The sequence below is a fragment of the Phoxinus phoxinus genome, assembly GCF_949152265.1.
Source record: "Phoxinus phoxinus genome assembly, chromosome: 15".
In the NCBI taxonomy this organism is placed as follows: Eukaryota; Metazoa; Chordata; class Actinopteri; order Cypriniformes; family Leuciscidae; genus Phoxinus; species Phoxinus phoxinus.
The window spans coordinates 1,039,408-1,060,220 of NC_136890.1; the positions used below are offsets into that span (position 1 = coordinate 1,039,408).

The 20,813-nt window shown below is 43.6% G+C and overlaps 1 protein-coding gene across 1 annotated transcript in view; it reads right to left on the reverse strand.

Moving 5' to 3' along the window:
- Window positions 1–20,813, reverse strand: part of bsna (bassoon presynaptic cytomatrix protein a) — a 42,939-nt gene that overhangs the window by 9,787 nt on the left and 12,339 nt on the right. The window contains exons 2-7 of the mRNA XM_079638833.1: window positions 18,253–18,739; window positions 15,225–16,313; window positions 11,508–11,963; window positions 4,533–11,195; window positions 1,486–3,826; window positions 275–1,038 (exon numbers count right to left, since the gene is read on the reverse strand). Of these exons, the coding sequence (XP_079494959.1) occupies window positions 275–1,038; window positions 1,486–3,826; window positions 4,533–11,195; window positions 11,508–11,963; window positions 15,225–16,313; window positions 18,253–18,739 (11,800 nt within the window). The remainder of the gene's footprint in view (window positions 1–274; window positions 1,039–1,485; window positions 3,827–4,532; window positions 11,196–11,507; window positions 11,964–15,224; window positions 16,314–18,252; window positions 18,740–20,813) is intronic.

Consider the following 20,813-nt stretch of genomic DNA (forward strand, 5'->3'; position numbering starts at 1 on the left):
TAGTGTGCTACTGTAGAAAGTCACCTACATCTTGAATGGCCTGAGGATGAGTAAATTAAACAATCCTTTAATGAAACTCTGAAAAGCTACACTACTTACTAATATGGCTCAATCTGACTAAGCATAGACTCATCCATAATGTTCATTAAGTCTAAAGATTATAAACATCACAGGAACATGCTGAATAGGAGACTCTACCCCTAAGAAAATATCTGGCTATTTAATTAAATGACTTTATGTATGTCTTTACGTAAATCAATATGTATTTACTTACTGCAGCTGGGGAGGTCTGTGCTACTGAGGCGGGTTGTCGAGCCATTGGACCAGTCTGGCCAGGTTTAGCTTGCAGTTGCTGGGCTTGTACTAACTGTGGTTGCGCTGTGCCTGTGGCAGATATCTGTGACCCTGACCTGGTAGCTGATGTCTGTGCCTGCTGTTGAAGCTGTGCTCTCTGGCCTTGCTGCCCATCAACAAGTGGCTGGGAGACAGATTGCCTGCTTGAACTCGAAGGTCCACCTTGTCCCTTCTGTCCAGGCCCAAGAGATCCCTGTTGCCGGGATGAGGAGGGGTGGTCCTGTTGCTTCCTACTGGAGGACCCTTGATGGTGGGAGGACTGTTTTCCAGAGCGGGAGCTATGTTGGTGGCCTGAGGTGTCACGGGAATAATCTGAGGATTGGTATCCCTGAGAACGAGAGTCTCCCCTCCTCCCTGAAGATGACAAGGAGCGGGATTCATGCCGCATGGATGGATCCTTTGAGGAGCGTGATGATCGAGAGGAACGAGGCTCATCTGAGTGGCGTGAGGAGTGCCTACCAGAACTTCCGCTGCTTTGCTGACGTTGCTCTCTAGATGAAACATGGCGGGTTTGACCATAATCATCTTGTGGCCAAAGATCTTCTGGTGGCTCATCATAATCATGGTATGTGTGCTTGACATGGCCTCGCCTCCCAGATTGACCACTGCTGCCATAGTGGCGGGAACCACGAACATCACGGGGCTTCTCAAACCAGTCTGTCTCCTCTTGACCGAGATGGTATGCTTTGGAAACCAAAAGTAGATCACAGTCAATCTCGATGTCTGATGGTGAAAGACGATTGCACACTGAGACCATGCAAAAGAAAAAAGAAGAACAAAAATAGCCAGGCTTAAAGAAAAAGCATGCAATGTATTTAAACTCAATATACAACATATAAAACAATTATCTCAAATGGATGTCAAAACCATTCAATATCACACACAAATGAAACACCTTGGAAAAGAACAAGAGTGGGTAAAAATAAAGAGACCACACAGCAACTCATGCAGTTTTTGGAACTGAGCACAACATTGAGAGTCAGTTTTATTGAAAGCTGCATGTTGCCTGAAGACAAAACATGGGCATGCACTTGATTTTCACTTCTTTACTTCAGCTATTCACTCTCTTTCTCTGGGTGGGTGGGGGATGTTTAAAGTGGGCAGTAACGCTGGCATTCAGCTCCCAATTACCTTCGCTGTCAGAAACAGCACAATGCATATCGTCAATTATATACATATCATCTGGTTTGTAGACATGGGTCCGGGGCAGGTCTCGAATATGGTCCTGCACATCGGGTAGAGAGTGACTTGAACCATATGAATTTGATGGATAGCCGAAAGCCCTCCCAACACCCATGAGCTTTGTCATGAGGTGGGAGTTCTCCTTTTCTGAATATTGAGACTGCAAAGTGGGGCGCACACTCTGGCCATAGTTGCTGTGGTATGACCGGTCTACACGGTCCCGTTCATATGACCTGCTTCTGTAGCCCCTCTCACAGGGAGGGATTTTGTCCATGCCATAGCCAGTTGAACGGGACCTGCCAGAGCCATAGAGACGTTCATCATTATAGTAGCCCCGTTGTTGACTGTAAGTACTCCGTAGCCCATAGATGTCATCCTGAAGTTTATGGTAATGGGAACCTGAGCCATAACCACTGGTTGTAGAGGGGCTCATGGTGTAAGAGGCCAGATCTGCCTCCACATCATGAGCTTCCTCAATTGGGGAAAACTTGGACATCTTCTGCTCAATGCCTTGTTTACGATGTTTGCTCCTCTTGGAGGACATGACGGCTGAAGGGCACAGGTTCTTTGAAGAGTGCTTTTGGGCTGCCCATGTAGGTGTTGAGTGACTGCTGTCATCATAGTAATATGATGATCCCCCACCCATGCTAGTGCTTCCCACTACCCGGCCATGCGTGTTTGCCCCTTGTGCTTGGTAGCTGCAGGTGCTCTTACCCCTGCCATGATGCTGGTCGTACAGATCTGTATCACGTTCATCCTCTGGTCTGCCAAAAGAGCTCCCCCCTCGAGTGTGAAGTCCATCACTCCCATATCGTCCATGACCCTCATTGCGATGTGAGTCTAAACTAGAGCCTTCTTTGGTGAGTTCACATATGTCATCGATCATGACATAGTTCCTTGGGACATTCTGATCTAGGTTGGAGGATCCATATAGGCCTTCACTGGAGTACATAGAGGAGCTATCCATTGAATGTATATGGTCAGATAGTGTTGTCTGCCCATATGTATTGGTAGGAATTGTATTGTATTGCCCATAAGAACTGGCTGTAGTTACTGTATATCCATAAGTATTTGCAATAGTTGTTGTGTACGGCCCATAACTACTGGATGAGATTGATGTGTATGGCCCATAACCAGAGGTTGCGGAGGTTGTTAAAGACCCACCATATGTATTTGAAACAGAAGAGGAGTAGGGACCATAAGTGCTTGCCATAGTAGTGCTGTATTGGCCATAAGATGAACCCAAACCAGACTGGCCGTAACTGATATCTTGGGAAGTGGTTGCTACTACAACTGTAGGATTACTTATAACCTCATAATTAGTGGGCATCTTGTGTTCAAGGTCAGCAAGTGATGTCTGTCGTGGCTTTTGGTGAAAAGTGAGAGTGTCTGTCTGTGGCTGATAATTGCTTGCTTGACTGACCGGATAGGGGGGTGCCTGGCTTGGGTATGGTGTACTGTGGGTTGGATAAGGGAGTGGACCAGTAGGTGGTAGGGTAGGCTGAAACCCAGGTTGACTTGGCTGTGCTGGAGGTAGCACTGAAGTGTCTGTTGGATATGGAGGCTGGCTCTGTGGGAAGACTTGGGAAGGAAATGTCCCATGGACCTGATAAGATAGGGTTGGATAAGTCTGCAAAGGGGTGGGTTGGGGGAGAGCTTGAGCTTGGGAGACTGACGGATAGGGAGGTTGGTTGAAACCTGTGCTCTGTGGGGTAGGTGCCGCTGGGTGACTTTGGGGGTACTGGTACGACATGAAAGATGATGTGGGGGGAAACTGGGCAGCAGTGTTCAGCTCACAAGTAAACTGGCTGAGTGGTGCCGTGCTAGGTCTGGTCATTAGCCCGTTGCTCTCAAAGGATGAGGCCACAGCTGTCAGGCGAAGATTGTTGAGCTCAGAGTCTGACATATAGTCTCGCGAATCACCCATGCAGCGCAGGTATGTTAGCTCCCTCCTGTCTCTATCCTTCGCCAATGTTTCTTTTCGCTGTGTAATGCCCAACTCCAGGTATCTAAGTTTTGCGTCAATTTCCTTTTCTTCCTCCTCCAACTCAGCCTGCTGCTTACGTAGCTTTGTAGATTCCTGCTCAACAGCCTTCAGCTCATGGGTCAAGTCCTTAAGTAGACTGGCCTTTGCAGCTAAACGTGAACTCCCTTTCAGAGATGGCAGAGAGGGCACAAGTATGTGGGATAGGTTAGGGGTGAGCATAGGCAGTTGTGTATCCTCTGGTGGAGGGCTTGGCAAGGTCCTCTTCACCTTCCTTAGGAGGGAGCTCTGCTGCAGGGCTGCCAGCTGCAAAGACACAGGGCCCATGAAGAGTGAAAGAGCAGGACCATGAAATACAGAGGACAACACAATGTTATATATTAGAGTACTACACATAACTACAAGCATAGCTCAAACTACTGCTTTAATGTTATACTAAAACAGTAAGAGTACACATTCCTGCGCATTTTTATAAAGATTCTTATTGAAATCAATGGGATTCTCACCAAACACATTATCTTGCCTTTTTGGCCATATATACAGCAAGGTATCTGTATTGCTGCTGTAATAATAATGAGTTTCTCTTTAAAAGAAAGAGGAGGTCTGTGGCACAAGCAAGCAAACAGGTCCCAGAAACTGATTGAAAGGTAATTTACTCCACTCAAGAATGCAAAAAAGTGCATGTGAAAACATATTTTGAATGTACTTTATGAATACTGCATACTGTACTGTTAGCGGAAAACTAAAAACAACATAACAAACAACAACAAACTACATTGAAACAATATTACACCAGCAAAAAAATTGCCATTTTTTTAGCAACTCAGGCTTGCAGACATGCTTTTTTTTTCATTGATATCACACTGCAACCTCATGCTCAAGACCACTTCAATAATTACATTTTCTTTATATACAATATGTAAACAGCAGAAACACCACCACCTGAGTGATATCGTCCCTTATACAAAGCAAGTGCAAGTTTACAATCAAAGAGATACTAAATTAACCATACCTGACTCTGAAGGGCTTGCTGTTGATAAAGTGAAATCCTAGCCTTGGTATTTTCATCTGTAGTAGGACTGAGAGGCTTAGGGTCTGACAGAGATCTCTGAATATTCTTCATCGGGCGGGAAAGGGCCTGATGTCTCTGTGATGGCTCGGCAATACAGGACTTCTGCTGTGGGGTGACATGTGCTTTATTCAGCCTCTCGCTAGAAGAGAATGATGTTTCTATGATGCGTTGTGGAGAAGAAAGAGGAGAAACAGGAGAATACAGCACCTGTGGAGATTTGGGTTGTTGCCGGATCAAGCTGGACAGAGACTCATTATGCAGGTGATGCTGCTGGTAACCGAACTCCAAAGGATCAGGCCTCCGCCTCCCAAACTTCCCAGCACTCTGTTGACCTGGGGAGAGTGAATCAGCTGAACCAACTAACTGGATACTGGTGGGGCTGACAGTGGTAGCAATGCTTATTTGTGGAATAACTATGCTTTGAGACTGAGTTTCAGGATCAGTTTGGCAAGCTAAGCTTTGACCCTTCTGTGTTCTCTCAGGACCAGAAATATAGTGGACAATTTCAACCTTGCTGGGGTCTGGGATGGTGACATGTATGCTCGGGGATACTCTAACCAGCTGCTCGGTATCTGTTTGGCAAGAACAATCTTGAATGGTCTGGATGGCAATGCTGGAGGATGCTGTCTTAGCAGTTGAAGTGGTAAATGGAGATGCTTCGGATTTGTGGTCTACACCAGATTCAGCAGAATGTCTTGAGTAACGGGAACGTCTACGTCTAACTGGCTGCTCCCACTCTGCCTTGTCTTCGTCATCATCTGTCTGAACACTGCAGTCCACACTGCGCCTAGTCCGTCGTCTTCTTGATACCATATATCTCTCCTCTCCATCTTCATCGTCTGTTTGCACACTGCAGTCTACACGTCTTTGGGGGAACATTGTCACTTCTCCCTCATTTCCATCTTGCAGTCGAGGCATAGATCTTTGTTTACGCATGGACCAGATTGCTGGCTTATCTTCACTATTTCTCAAGCATATCTCTGATGTAGAATTTGGAAGTGATCTTAAGTAAACCTGAACATCATTATACAACATATCTGAGGCCAGTTCCTGTGGCTGAATCATTCTGCCAGCTTGATCACTCAGGATTTGAGTATTTGAACTGGCTGCAGCAACAGCTGTTGCAGTCTTCTGTCTCTTTTGTTCCTCAAGCTGCTGCTGTAACTGTTGTTGCAAAGATTGTATCTGGTCAAGCTGCTGTTTTTGTTGAGCTAGTTGCTCTCTCTGCAGGACCAACTGGCTTTCTCTCTCAGTTTGCTGCTGCTGCAAAACCTGCTGCTTTATAGTCTGCAATTCCTGAATCTCTCGCTGTACAAGTACCTGCTCTTTTTCTCTATGCCTTTGCAACTCTGAACGCTCCCGCTCAAGCTCTTCCTGAAGCCTTTGCTGTCGCAATTTTTCCAGCTCCACTCTCTCTCTCTCAATTTGCAAAAGTTGTTCTTGCTGTTGATGCAGTCTGTCCTCTGTTTCTTTTTCCTGAGTTGGAGCAAGATTTCTGATAGCAGTAGCAGTAGGTCTACCTCCTTGAGATGATGGGGGTGGCTGTGTTTTGGGAGGAATAGGATGACCCTGCGCTGGAGGATAAGATTGAGCAGACGATTTAGATTGTGGTAGTTGGTGATGTAATAGAGGCTGGGCAGTGGGCTTGGCCTGAAGGTAGGGCTGAGATAGATTCATTGGTTGCAACTGGATCTCAGGTTGGCTCATTGCCACAGACACTGGTGTTGAAATAGGTGCTAATATGACAGAACCAGCAGGTCCAGAAGAGGACTGAATGTGTTGTGTAACAGTTCCCGCCACTGTTAAGCTTACTGGAGAATTGCCAAGATACAATGGAGTATCTTGAACTGTCGTGATAGACTCAGGTACTTTTATAGATGTTGTTAGAGGGAGAGGATTAGGTGTAGGACATTGGAAAAGTGTCTGCCCAGTCATTGGAGCTAGTGGCGATCTAGTTAAGCTTGCCAGAGGTACTGGTGTCATATTTGGTGTAGGGTAAGGTCTGTATACCCCTCTTAATAAAGGATGTAGCATAGAAGCTGGCTGGGTTGTAATTGGAACTGTAGATGCAATTGGTGTGTTTATAGTTGAATAGATCATCCCATCAGCTGATCTAATAGCTGATGGATACATAGCTCGAAGACTGGCTTGTCTTGCATTTATGAGATCAGTTAGAGCTTGACTATGGGAAAGAGGCTTTCCATCTGAGCTGTACTTGAAACCAAATCTGGGACTTTGGTGCAGATTCATTCTACTTGGTGGACCACTGCTTCTTTCGGTGCCCAACTGTAATATGTCAGGGTTACTACTATATCTATCTATGGAGTTAAGAGCTGCACACATGCGACTTATCTCCCTGGCAGTTGTGGCACTGTACTGTGCAAGATTAGACTCTGCAAAATCACCTGAGAAATATCCATAATCTGAGCTCATATTGGTCAAGGAGCTGTACCTTCTAATTGGTAGATCAGCAACATCACCCTGACGAAGATCTGTGTAGGAGCCATATTGAAGCCCCATTCCAAGGTACCCTCCATCATAGCCATCCTTTACTGTGTCTGTGAATAATTCTCCAGAGCCATGAAAAGGGGGATCAAGCTTTGCTGAATATGATGACAACCCTGCCTCTGCCAGGTTGGTTTCAGATATTGAAGGTTGAAGCCGTCCAGGGAGGGGCAATGTGTATGATTTAATTGCGTAATCTTGGTATGCCTGTCCATCTTGCCGTAAATCAAGTTGTTGATAGAGCTGTGGTAATGTGGAAGGTGTTCTTGATGATAGCTTAGAAGTATCATCTGTGACTGGTTTCTGGGAGAATGGACCACCCACACAGCTGCCACCAAAGGGCAGGTTATAAACCATGTCACAGCAAGTCACTTGATTTTCTGATTTTATTTGCCCAGTTAAATTCATCCCATCCTGGCCTTCCTCTGATTTGATAAGTTGTGTGATAGTAGCTCCTTGTGCAGCGCCATCTATCTGGACCATCATCACATGAGGCTTGACGTTTGTTAGATTCATGATTCCTGTCTCTGATGGCTTTCCTCTTAACTCAAGTGAACCTCCAACACTATAAACCTCAGATGTCATAGCCGGTGAGATGACATTAACCTCTGTGGCAGTACTTGTCTGAGTGACAAGCATATCCTTTTTGATTAGAGGTAGTTGGCCAGATAAGTTCAACTGAGCAAAAGAAGCAGCTTGTTGTTGTTGAAGTTGATGATGTTGCTGAAGCTGCTGCTCAAGAAGTTGTTGTTGCTGTTGAAGCTTCTGCTGTTGTTTAAGTAACTGCTCTTGCTGGATACTCAGGTCTTCCAGCTTAGCATCAATCTTTGGTATAGATGGATCAACTTGTGGTGGCTTGTTTGGTGCCAGGCAAACTACTGTTCCCATATCTTTGCCCAAATCAACTCTGTTTTCAAGAGGATCACAATAGAGCACAGGGTGCTTAGGCTGGGACATGAACATAGATGCAGCTACAGTAACACTGATGGTTGTAGCTGTTGGTGTCACAACATGCAGCTGCTCCTGTGTATTCAGGTTCATTATTAAGGGCTGAATAGTTGTGGATTGACGAATGGGGCTTCCTTCAACAGACCCAGAAAATTTTCGAGATTCTGTGGCTAAGGAAGTCAAATCCATTCCTTGGTCAGTCATGATAATTGGTGTTGGCTTTATGCCAGTTCGTAGATCCACTACACTTCCACTATGTAACCTGTGTCCCAGCTCAATTCTTGAAGTACCGGGAACTGTGGAAATGCGACAAAGGGAAATGTTTTCCATTGACATTGATCCACGTGTGTACATGCTAGCAGTGGTGACCATGCTAGTTCCAACACTCACTTTTTCAGCTCTATAGGTTTTGTAGAAACCATGCTGTGGTGATATTTGATGTGGTGGGGTATCAGGAGGGCTGACAGGAGGCGAGTAGGCATCAAATGTTGATTGGCGGCTAAACCTTGTCGGTGAAGACAAAGGAGATGTTGCTGTGTTGACTGTAACTGGCTTTGGTGGGCTAGTGGGCTCAAACTCTTCTGTTCTAATCATAAAATGGGTATCTTGAGAGGACTGCTGTCTAAAAAGGCATGGTGAAACAACCCCATGTAAAGTCTGAGTACCCTGTGCAATAACCGGATAGGTGTGAGAAGCATTTCCAGATGAAGCTAACATTGAAGGGATAACTGTCTGAGTTGAAAGCTCAGCTGTTCTCCTAGCGAGAGATCGTGTTGGACTATGAAGAGGAGATGAAGTGGGAGAAACCGGAGGACTCCTTTCATGGTAAGTATAACACCTAACTGAACTTGGGCCAGATTCATTTATAGCTTCTGATGATGTTGAATTATCTCTCATTTGGAGTCCTTTGCTGATTGCCATTTTCCTTGCAGCACTTTCTCTTTGGTTGCAAGCTTGAGTGATTGCAGATATTTTTTGAGACACATTTGAAACACTAGCGGTGGTTGTGGTAGTCTGCCGACCATATAAATTGGGTTGTGTGCTGGACACTGTTTGACTGGCACTAGTTTGAGAGACAGTGACAATTTCCCTGGCATACACTCCATAAGCAGCAATAGTTGTGGCAGCAACTGCTGGTGTAATACCATTTTTACCTGTTTGATTTCTAAGTCTGTCTTTGGGCCCATCTTTTGAGAAATGCTGAGTTACTCTAACATCAGGTATCCGCCCTCCTGTCCCAGTTTCAGAAAATGATACTGGCGCTGAGATCTGAGTGGGGCTTGTGCCAGGAGTCAGTAAAGCATTGCTTTGTTCCAGCAACTTAGCAAAGGCTGAGCTTGTATCTAGTAACTGCTTTTCTGAGTAGGACACGTCCATCTCCATTTGGTCGTCAAGCTGCTTTGAAATGTTTTGTGAGGTCTGGCGGATCTCTTCATAGATATCAACCGTCTCCTCATTCTGAAAGTGAATACCATCTTGATCAGTATAATCATATTCATCCTCAATATCTTGTCTGTTTCTAATGTCTGACTCTTGATAGGTGTTTGTGCTGTACTGTTGTAAAGATTGCTGCGGTGTCTGCTGCTTTTGTAATTTCTGCAACATCTCTGCTTTCCTCATCATTTCTTCATATACTTCTTCTGCACTTTTTAATTGCTTGCTACTGGAGGAAGTAGTTGTAGCAGCTGTCGATGATGTAGTTTGTGGTTTTTCGGTAGGAGAATAAAGTGACATAAAGGTTGGTAGGTTGTACTCACTACCTGATTTGTACAGCTTTGATGAAATTTCATAGCCCTCGCCATCTGAGTCAGCCGAAGGAGAGTATTCTGAGCAGGAGGACCGGTGGAGTTCCTCCATCTCGGCTGCCTGTCGTAGCTCTTCTGTTGGAGAAGCATCCTCAATGGGGGATAGATTGCTGGGGGGAGTCTTGGATCGTTCTCTACGTCTTTGTGCTCTTAGCTCTTCTTTGTCACGTTTTGTTTTCCGGACAGTGCTTCGTATTCTCTGTTGCTCCACTTCCCTCATCTTTTCCTGCTCCCTTAGGAGTTCTTCTTCTTCCCTCAATTCGTCTTCTTCTGAAGAATCCTCAATGGTAGGTAGGAGAGGGCCATGGGAGCGATGCCTGGCCTTCCTCTGCTGCTTCGCCTCCTCCAGACGCTGCCTGCGACTAGGACTACTGTCACTGTCCTCTTCCATAGAGGATATGGAAGTAGGGGATATCCCCGAGGTGTAGCTAGAGGTGGTTGGTGGGAGGGTGGAGGAATATTCCCCTCTCGACCTTTCTTCTGGAGAACCAGTGAGGCTTTCCATCTCCAGCTCAGGTTCTCTGTCGAGACTCAGGTCATTGTCATTGTTTAATTCCATGTCTCGACTATAACTGCTGGTGTTGTTCAATTCTATAGTCTTGAATCTTCGCAACCCTCCTTGCGACGCCATGAGGTCCTCTTCAGCTGATCCTTTGTATATATCACTAGTTGTTGTACTCTCCTCCTCAAAGCTACTAGAGTGGTAAGTGAGACGGCGCTTTTCTTTTCCTGAGTCACTAATGTGCTTTTGTGTCTTTTTTAGCTTTTTGTAGCCATAGCCTTCGTCATCATCATCATCGTCCTCTTCCTCTTCGTTCACATTATCCTCATCTGCACTCATCTCCATAATTTGCCTCCTCATAAACTCCTCATCAGTAATCTCTTCAGGTTCAACATTTCTTTTTTTATGGCCACTGTTCTCTCCTACAGCAGCAATTGATCTAAACTCTCCCTCAGTTGGATCTTCCTCCTCTTCCATAATGCCTTCAAGGTCCTCATCTGAGTCAAATTCCTCCGGACTGATTGATATTGAGCGAGACTGATGCTTCCTTAAGTCACCGTGTTGCTGTTTTCCTCGCTTTTTGTCCAGTGCTCTTTCTCCTTCAGATGAAAATTTAGACTCTAGAAGGGGTCTCATGGAGCTCTCCAGCTTAACCAGCTCAGACGGACTTGGTGGTGTATGGTGCCCAGTCAGACCTCTCTCACTCATCTTCAGCTCTTCCTCCTGGATAAGACCAGTAATTTCACTATGTGAACTGGAGATCCCATCAGAGGAATAGCCAGTGTCACTCAAGCTCTGTGGGCTCCGTGATAAATCATGATTGCTGTTTGTCTTGGTGGTTTCCTGGGAGACCAAAAAACACATATACAAAAGATACACTTAGACAAACAAATGCTAGTGCACACCATAAATTCAATCTATAGAGTGATACTCTATCAATCAGTACACTGAGCCCTCTCTTTATAAATCTGAAAATATTCTGTTAAGAGCATGGTTTATGGAAAATCTGACAATACTATGCAACAAGCAATGAAAATATATACAAGTTCACTTTGGCCTTTTTTAAAAAGTAATTGTAAGGTTAAATATATTTGCGATTAATGATTTAGAAAATTTGCTAAATGATAGAGATATTACTATGAGCCAATGGCTTACCTCATAGTATTTAGTAATACTCTGTAATTCTCTCTTTTCCTCTTTTGTAGGTGTCTGAAGCGACTCTGTTGTTCCTCTCTTCAGAGTTGGTTTATTGTCCATATCGTCAAGGTCAGGCCCCTTAATTAGTTTGGGCGCAATTACCTTCCTCACTTCTTCACAAGTAAATGCAGCAGTTGTAGACACAGGCTTTGTAGCTGTAGTAGGCGGTGCAGATGTTTTTATATCAATTGCTGGTCTAGCTAGCGGGGAAGAGAAACCACTCTGTTGAGAAACTGGAGGTTTCTGCTTTGATGACATTGCCTGAAGCCCTTGCGGCTGCTTGCTGGGAAGTTGCTGATGCCGAGGGGAACCCGCCGGTTGACGGCTGGGAGATGAAGGTAGAACTGGAAGAGGGTCAAGTCCACCAGACATCAGTCTCTGAGTCTGACAGTTCAGACAGAGCCATTCTTTCTTCTGCAAAACAACAGGGAAGTTCAAGTTCAATACTTAGAATCACAGGATCATCTTTATTTTGAAAAAGGTACACAAAGTAACAAATGTAAAAAAGTTTTGTAAAAAAACAAACAAAAAAAAAACAGAACAATGTTGCAAACAACATATTAACGAATACATAAATGAGTAAACTGTTGCCAGTTAATTGCATTAAAGTCGTGATTAAACATGAGGTAGCAACATAACTTTACATCCGTATTGTGACATACATCCAAGTGTAATGGATTATCAAAAAAGAAAAACAGGTAGAGTGGGACCGGTTGCATCTATAGGCTGTTGATTGGATTTTGAGATGTGCGTATTGCACTCAAAAATGAATGCAAGCTTGCAGTCGATTGTGAAAGGGCAGGGTTTAAGAGAACAAAATTATTGAGAAGTCTGGCATACACCACCAGAGAGAAGACTGCCATTTAAACAAAAAGACGCATTATTTTGATTAAACATTATGAGGTAATGTTTAACCGATTAGCTTGCAGCCCCCTCCCTTATAGAATAAAATATGAAATTAGCCTTATAGAAATGCAACGCTGCTAAAACCACAGGCCTGATCATGTTTTATTTCAAATGTGAAGATGATAACTCTAAGACTCTGAAGACTCTAAAATGCCATCTGATGTTTATTCACATCTTCAAAACTTCAAAACATCCATTCACTCAGGGGTGTCAAACTCATTTCTTGAAGGGCCTAACCTGCTCCAACACACATACCTGTAGTTTTCAAATAACCACAAAGGACTTGATGAGCTGGATCAGGTGTGTTTAACTAGGGTTGAAGCTAAACTCTGCTGGGCTGTGGCCCTCCAGGAACTAACGGGTTGCTTATACGACACCGCTTTCCACTAAAAACGCAAAAAAAAGTTTTGAAAACGGGTTTCAAAGTGCAAGTTTTTGAAAACGGTCTCTGTGTAAACAACAAAAATACAAATCTCTGAAGACGATGACGTCATGCACATGCGTTTTACATGTTTAGTCTTTAGAGTTCCATCGCCATCTAATCACCTGACAGCAGAATACATAGTTTTTATTTGTTTTCGTGGATCCATGTGAATGTAGCCTGGGAAAACCCAGACCACTTCCGGCAAATTTAGATTTGCTCTGCAAGTGGGTCTGGCAAAGAGCCCATTGAAACCCATTTCCAATCCGTCGAAATCGCGGCACCAATCAGAAACGTTGGGGCGGGCTTTACACGATGACGACAGAGCAGCGACGGTGACGCAGAATTTGTACATTACATAGATGGATGCCGCTATCGCGTCTGTTTCAAGCGATTTAAAATTGTCATTTACAAAAACGGCAAAAGTCGTCAGAAGCCATTGCTACATCTTCCTGAAAAACACAAACAGAGAATTGCGGAGAGTCTCAGATGTTTCTCCGTCGCTCTGATTGGTTCTATCCAATTGCGCCCAGAGCCATTTGAGCGACGTCCGTTGGTGACGCCCCTGTGGAAATGAATTGTCTATGGAGCTTTGCCAAACCCTAACTCAGTTACAACTGAGAGTGGCCTGGGTTTTCCCAGGCTAATGTGAATGGGGATCGTTTTGACAATGTTGTCGCCTGTGCACGAAAAACTCAAAGGAAAAACTTCTCCGTTTTAAGTAATTTGTTGTCGTGTAAACGTACCCTAAGTTTTACATCCTGGTCAATTGTTTTGTGGTGAAAATGCCCCATTCAGTTCCAGATATATATTCAGGATATGGCTCTAATTATAATTTTTCCTTTATTATATTTACTGATGCCTTTCCATTCACACTGTTTTAATCCCTCATTTATTTGATAAGACTTTTCACTTTACCATCTTTGACTTTGTATCAAATGCCCTTAAAAAAGAAAAAAAGAAACATTCCAATGATCTTTACTTTTCCAAATAAGTCATAACCCATAATCACTGCTGGTAACAGGCTCATAAGGGCTAGCTAGAATGTTTGCTTAGCATAGCATAAAAACATGATAATTTATGAGATTATACCATGTTTTTTGCTCCAAACTCACTTTATAACATCAGTCGAGTGTTTGAAATAACCTTCTGTGATCCCATGTTGCTTCTTATCCCAAAATGAGGCAGAAAATATATTATTCTGGGTAACACTTTAGAATACTGTTCTGTCATTAATGAATAACTACACAGATACAAATGAGAAACACAATATTAACATTCTTATTATTAACTGTTAACTTGATTAACAAATTAGTACACTAAAAAAATGCTGGGTTAAAAACAATCATTGCTAAAACAACCCAGCTTGTTGGGTTTTATACATTAACCCTGGGTTATTTGCTGGGTTGTTTTTGACAGAGCTGGGTCAATCAATCTGATATTGAAGGTTTTTCATATTAAATAAAAATCTATTATATACTCTATATAGGACAAGGACACTTTATATAATATATTTTTTTATTCAATGGCAAGTCAGTCTTTTACAATCACAAAATACTCAAAAACATTTAGTAAACGTTTTAAGGAAGTACCAAGAGCAGCCTCTTGGTATCAGTGAGTAGAAAACTGTTCATTCAGTGACAATCTTAGACTATTACTCATGTTTGCATCAAAGACATGTTTACCTTGTGCCATCTCATCTGTCAGACATTTACATTTCAACCTGCCAAACGAATAGCGCGGCCACAGCTATTGAGTCAGTGGAGCATATGTGTGTGTGTGTGTGTGTGTGTGTGTGTGTGTGTGTGGTTGCCCTATGCCACCCCTGAGTGGTTGACCATGTCACCCAGATGCCTAAATCAGCTAATACACACACACACACACACACACACACACACACACACACACACACACACACACACACACACACACACACTGTTAGGACTGACACCCAATGTCATTTCACTGCTCGTATGGACAGACACAAACTGTTTATAGCTGGGCTCTCTTGCATCATAACACTAGAATATGACACATGCATTATCAGTCCCTGCTAACCTGCAGCGCTTTGGAATGTACTTGACTGAACAATGGGTTTGAATGAACAATGGCCATGCAGAAGATACAACACTCATGTCTAACACTCCTCTCCCTGTGAACACAGTTACTCTACACACATCGCAATTCCCACCACACAGTAGAAACTTAAAACGGCTTTCTCTCTGAGAGGGATTCCGCGGGCACTCAATATGAACAAAGAAGAATTAAAGACTGGGAAAGAGAGAAATGTGAAGAAAAGAAGAAATAGTTTCAGTCCATTACATTACAAGATGAGTGTAGCTCCTTACCTCCACCAGATGTGGTGTGGGATTGAAACCACAAAGATTGCACACCTCTGTTTGACACTGGGTGCACGACCTGTAGTTTGGTGGCTCTGTTGTTCCGACATTGAACGCAGTCTTGCATAGTGGGCAGGTGACGTCTGGCTTCTTTATAACTGGCTGAGTTGGAGGCTGCTTTAGCGGTGACTGCTGTGGTATTGTTTGATGGTGTGACGGCAACTGCTGTTGTTTCGGCCCTTTTTGTTGGTGCACTGGTGACTGCTGCTGCACAGGCTGTTTCTGGAGGGGGGCTCCTGGACCTTTAGGGAACATGACTCCTTCCGGGCCTGTTTTGACGGTGCCAGGTGGCCCTGCTGTAGATTTAGCACTAGCTCCAATGGTAGCATCGCTAAAGATCACCCTTGTCCCCTGGGCAGTCGTGTTACGGGCAGGTGAGGGCTGCTGTGAGGATCCAGGAAGAGGGTCAACAGAAATAAGGGTGCTTGCCTGGTTTAGGAGAGACGCCCCAAAACCAAACAGCTTAGTTAGACCGTCTTGAGGTGGCTCGTGGGAGGGTGGGTGATGGGCTGGGGAGCTTCCGGCACTCCGGGTCTTATCGGGTTGACCTCCAAGCCGCACTGGAGAGCCACGCCCCAGATCGGACTGCGATTGTGCCTTTGCTAAGCCAGGTAAAGGCACTGCCCCTGGATGAGGAATCCGCACATTTTGGGACACTGTTTCTGGAATTTTTGGTCCCAGTACCTGCCTTTGGGTATCCTTGGACCCTGACTGGAAACCTGAATGTGGTTGCTCTTTTTGTGTCTGGAGACCAGCTTGTGGCCCACTGTGAAGTCCAGTCTGGTTAGGTCCAGTGGGACCAACCTGTCTCTGAATCCCAGAGAACGCTTGAGTCTGAGGCTGGATTTTTGTCTGTGTCTGCGTTTGGGATTGTAACTGCGGTGTGGGCTGAGCTGGGGGTTGGGTCTTGGGTATGGGGTCAGCCTTAGGTTGATGAGAGGGAGAATGAATCTGCTGCTGACTCTTGGACCGTGGTGTAGTCATGTTTATTCCCAAAGCCCGCTGCATCTGGCAGTTTAAACAGAGCCACTCATTGACCTGTTGAAGAAGCACATAGTGCATTACTTAGAGAAAGATACATATACTCCAATCAGAATTTGGAATCACTTTTTCCCCCCAAATTATTTTAATTGACCAAGGACACATTAAAGTCACAATGAAATAAAAATGGACAGTCCTTGTTTTTTTTTTTTTTTTTATGTAATATTGCCGTGTTTATTAAGGGGCCAAGCAGCTATGGTAATCGTTAGTGTTCTTATTACTATCCTACCGCTCTGGAAGCCCATAGAACCGTTTGCAAGAAAGTTATGAAATTTGGTACACACATAGAGGGCAGTCTGCACATTAACCACAGTGAATTTTGAGTCTTTAACTCAATCGCTCTAGCACCACCAACTGTCCAAATTTGCAATCACGTTTATGCTAATAACTTTTGAACTGTAAGGGCTAGAAAGTCCTGTACGAACTCCTCTTAGACCGTTTGTTCGTTTTCATCCAAATTCGAGTCAGATCATCTTCAGACGATGCTGGCAAAAATTTATGGATTTTGTTTCGATAGACGAAACCGTTTTTGTATACCGCATCAACAAATTTGATGGCATGATGCCAAAACGACTCTGAGGCTGTATCTCTGCAATGCTTTGGCATATTGATACCAAACTCTGCTTGTGTTATTGTCACCTTACTCTGACCACACCATATCAGTGTGGTCACAGCGCCACCTATTGGTCGCTTCTCTTCTGATGATAAGGTCAGGGCAACCTGTTACTCACATGAGCCAACCACAACCATCCAATCAATTCCCCACGGACAAAATCAAAACCGCCCTACATTTGTTCCAGTAACTGTTTCACTCGGATATACGTCACATTAGGCAAAAAAAGACTTCCGTTTCATCTGATATTGCTATTATATCTGATTTATACTCAAAACTCAAAATATATCTTCCCTCACAAAAGCACAGACAGCTACAAATATAAATACAAAAATACACCCTTGTAAACGTATGCTTTCACGTATTACTGACAATGTATTCTTCCACTACACCTTGAGAATACAACATTTGGTTCCACCTGCATTACTGAACGACAATTGACCTATCGGAAAGCCCCTCCCCTCGAACACAGATGAGCCAATGGTAGTTGAGTATCAGTTCCACGGGGGGTTTTAGGTTTCAGCGCCATAGAGAAACATTGGAAGATCCGAAGCTCTCATCGGTCTGATGGTGTTTTTGCTACAAAAATTGTAAAACGATGTGCCTGGGGTTCTTGTGTCACTGATTCCAGGTATACTGAGAGGATGGGTATTCATGTATTGAATCACCGTACTGTGGGCGCGTTCGCCAGCGCGTTTCAAAAGTGTGAAAAGATTTCCGCAAACGGACCAATTATCTGCACAATACAACTGAAGCCCGGTTTATTTATAATATCAATGATGTGAGCGCATTAACCTGGTTCCCTAGGGATTCAATCCCAAGAAGACAAAAACGTAAATTTTCTGGTTGTCATCTCCTTAAGTTACAATTAAAGTTAGTGAGTCCATGCTAACGCACAAACCCTAAATAGCTAACGGTTCTTGCGTCATGTACAGTTTAGGTCAAAAACACCTGGTGGTTATCCCTTCATGGCACATTTAAGTCCCACTAGAATGCTCCTTGACAAGAGGTGGTCCTTCTGTGACCAAAATGTATCAAAAACAACATCTTGTGACAAGATTTTCACACTGACAGCTGTCATTGTAAGACAGTTAGCAACTCTGTTTGTTTCTCCAAGATAGCAACAGTAACTAAGGGGGCGGGGAGCTTACCGATAGGTCAATTAACCAAAATGAACTAAAATATGACCAGTCCAGCATTGATTTCAATGAAAAACAAAATAAAGGAGAATGCCACAGAAGACACACATGCAAAAACTAAGGCGTAATCAATAAGAATAAAACCAATCATGTAGCAGGAATCCCATTTATTCAGAAGTCTTACCCCTATAAGGTGTGGGTTGGGGTTGAAGCCGCACTGGTTGCACGCTGTAGTGTGGCACTGGGTACACTTGTTGAAGTTTGGCGAGCCATCAACATTTGTCAACTCGGTAGTATTGCAGACTGGACAGAGCTTACTGCTGGGCATTGGTGCTATCTGGGGTACGGAGTATGGCGAAGTTGGCGCACTAGCTCTGTCGGGAGAGACTGACGGTGAGCGGCCTCTTCGCCCTCCGCTGCTGAAGTCCACCTGGAGGTTGCGTCTGGAGGCGTGTTGTCCAGGGCTTTGGTTGGGTCCCATGCCCCCTGATGAAGCTTGAAATTGAGACTGATGTGTAGGAGTGGTCTGGGGATGTCTAGGTCCATCATGCACTGCCTTTTTGTAAGGGTTTCCACTTGCTTGCATGCCAAAGTCACCACCTGGCCCCCGATCGCCAGCAGTTCCATAGCTTAGGTTTGGGCTTGATGGTGGGCCTCCTCCTCCGGCCAGCCTAAATGAAGCAAAAAGAGATGGAGAACATTTGATAAATCTTATGCACCTTTTTAACAAGCCTGCTCTTAATATATCAGCCATTTAGGTAGCCTGATATCACTTCAAGTGCGGAGCAAGGCATTAAAAAGCTCAGCTCAGTTGTTCATTTACATTACACTTACATTGAACCAATGCACATACACAAGCAATTGATCATACAGGTACCAACAATATTCACAGTACCACAATACCAAGTTTCAGGAGGTTATGGTAGAGACTCTAGAGAAGCAGAAAAGTAAAATATTAAAGTGCTTTGTGTGTGGTTTTGGTTTAGTTGTGTGTGTGTGTTTCAGCACTTTCTTGATGGTTGTGCTGGTCTCAACAGATCAGTCCTTCAGAACAATCTGAACAAACCTTAATTATTATGAGGCGGATACAGGACTGAGACCAATGCTGTGACGTTGACACTTCTTATTGTTCACTACGTGGGAAGGCCAGCCAATTGAGCAATGAATGAACACAAAAACGTTCTAGACTGGGTAAAATCATATAATGCATGAAACATTGCATATCATCCAAACAATAAGTTCTCATCTTCTGTACTTCAGGTGTTAGCTTGTTACCTTTCATTAATGTACACACTAATCACATTAATGTAATGTATCACTCCTTTTCCTTTTTTTAAAATTGAGTTTCTGTGATCACACGTACTCCATTAGAACAGATTTTGGCTCCTAAATGAGAAAAACCTGTGATTACTCATTGAAATCAATGTGTTAATTGAGTTTCTAATGAATGTTCATGTTTGCATTCTTTTCACTTCTCTTTAAAACTAAGCTTTAGTTTGACCATGGCTTCGGGGTTCCCTATTGTTGGGAATATGTTTCAATAAAGGATGTAAATGTACATAAGAAATCACCTGACATTGGTCAAGATTAAAGCATGCTGAAAATGGAAATTACCCACCCAGTACAACAGTTGCTTTTGTTATTGTTCCCAAGCACAGTCATGCAATGTTTTGAGAGAATTAGTATGGGTAGGTATGAAAGTCTGTAGAGTGACTGATTTCACAGTACTCATAAAAGACTAGGCAAAAAGTACCTGGATGACCTACTATACTCCCGGTGAGATCCTGAAGTGTGCATCTGATGGACACTTTACTATCCCATGAGGCCACGGGAGAGGATTAGTGAGTGAAGGTAAAGTGACACAACTGATGCTGGTAGGTGAGATTACAGACTGATATGTCAAGATATTTATTATTTGTAAAAGAGGTTTCAGAATACAAATTAACTTGACTGATAGACTGATAGTAATAAAGCACAGTCAGGTGGAGTAGATGGGTGTGTTGCATTCTCTTCAAGCCTCTTCATTTTTTCTATTACCAATTGGCAGTCTGTCCTTTTGCTCCATTACTTGAGTGCAGACAGCGGGCCAGCTTCATCATGTTCAGCGCTGACGCAGCGGTTACGGTGAAGAGAACACTAACACACGCACTGAGGGAGGAGTGGGAAAACAAGGGATCGGCGAGATCGGGGATGAAAAGATTGGCCGTATTCCTCTTCGGTTTCTTGTGAAGGCAAATCCCAGTCTTCCCACTTGATCAGTTATGGCATGTAAACTGCAAACGCTAATACCCAAGCCATTCAGGAGAAGGAGAGCAGGCACTTGCTTATTAATATTAGCATCAATATAAGTTTCCATGTCATTTGAGATGCACAATAAATCTTGTGTAAAGCATGTAAAGCTCATGAGTGGAATTGCTACTTGGAATAATGTACCGTTTGCCAGATATTGATTACATGTCTAAATGCAGCAGATGCCAAACTAACCAGTTAAATAAAAATAACCGTATATTTCTCCTCCAAAAAGTAATAATTTGAAAATCCAAATCATTCTCCCACATTTTTGATTCAGAACATCGTGTCATAATATATCAATATGTATTGTGTAGAGTTCAGCCAAAATAAAAACTGCTGTGTGAATTTTTTTTTTAAGTTTCAGTGTCAGAACTACATTAAACTGCTACAATGTTGAATATAATGTATAATAATGCAATGGAGGAATATTTGTGGGTCTTGATAATGTCAAAT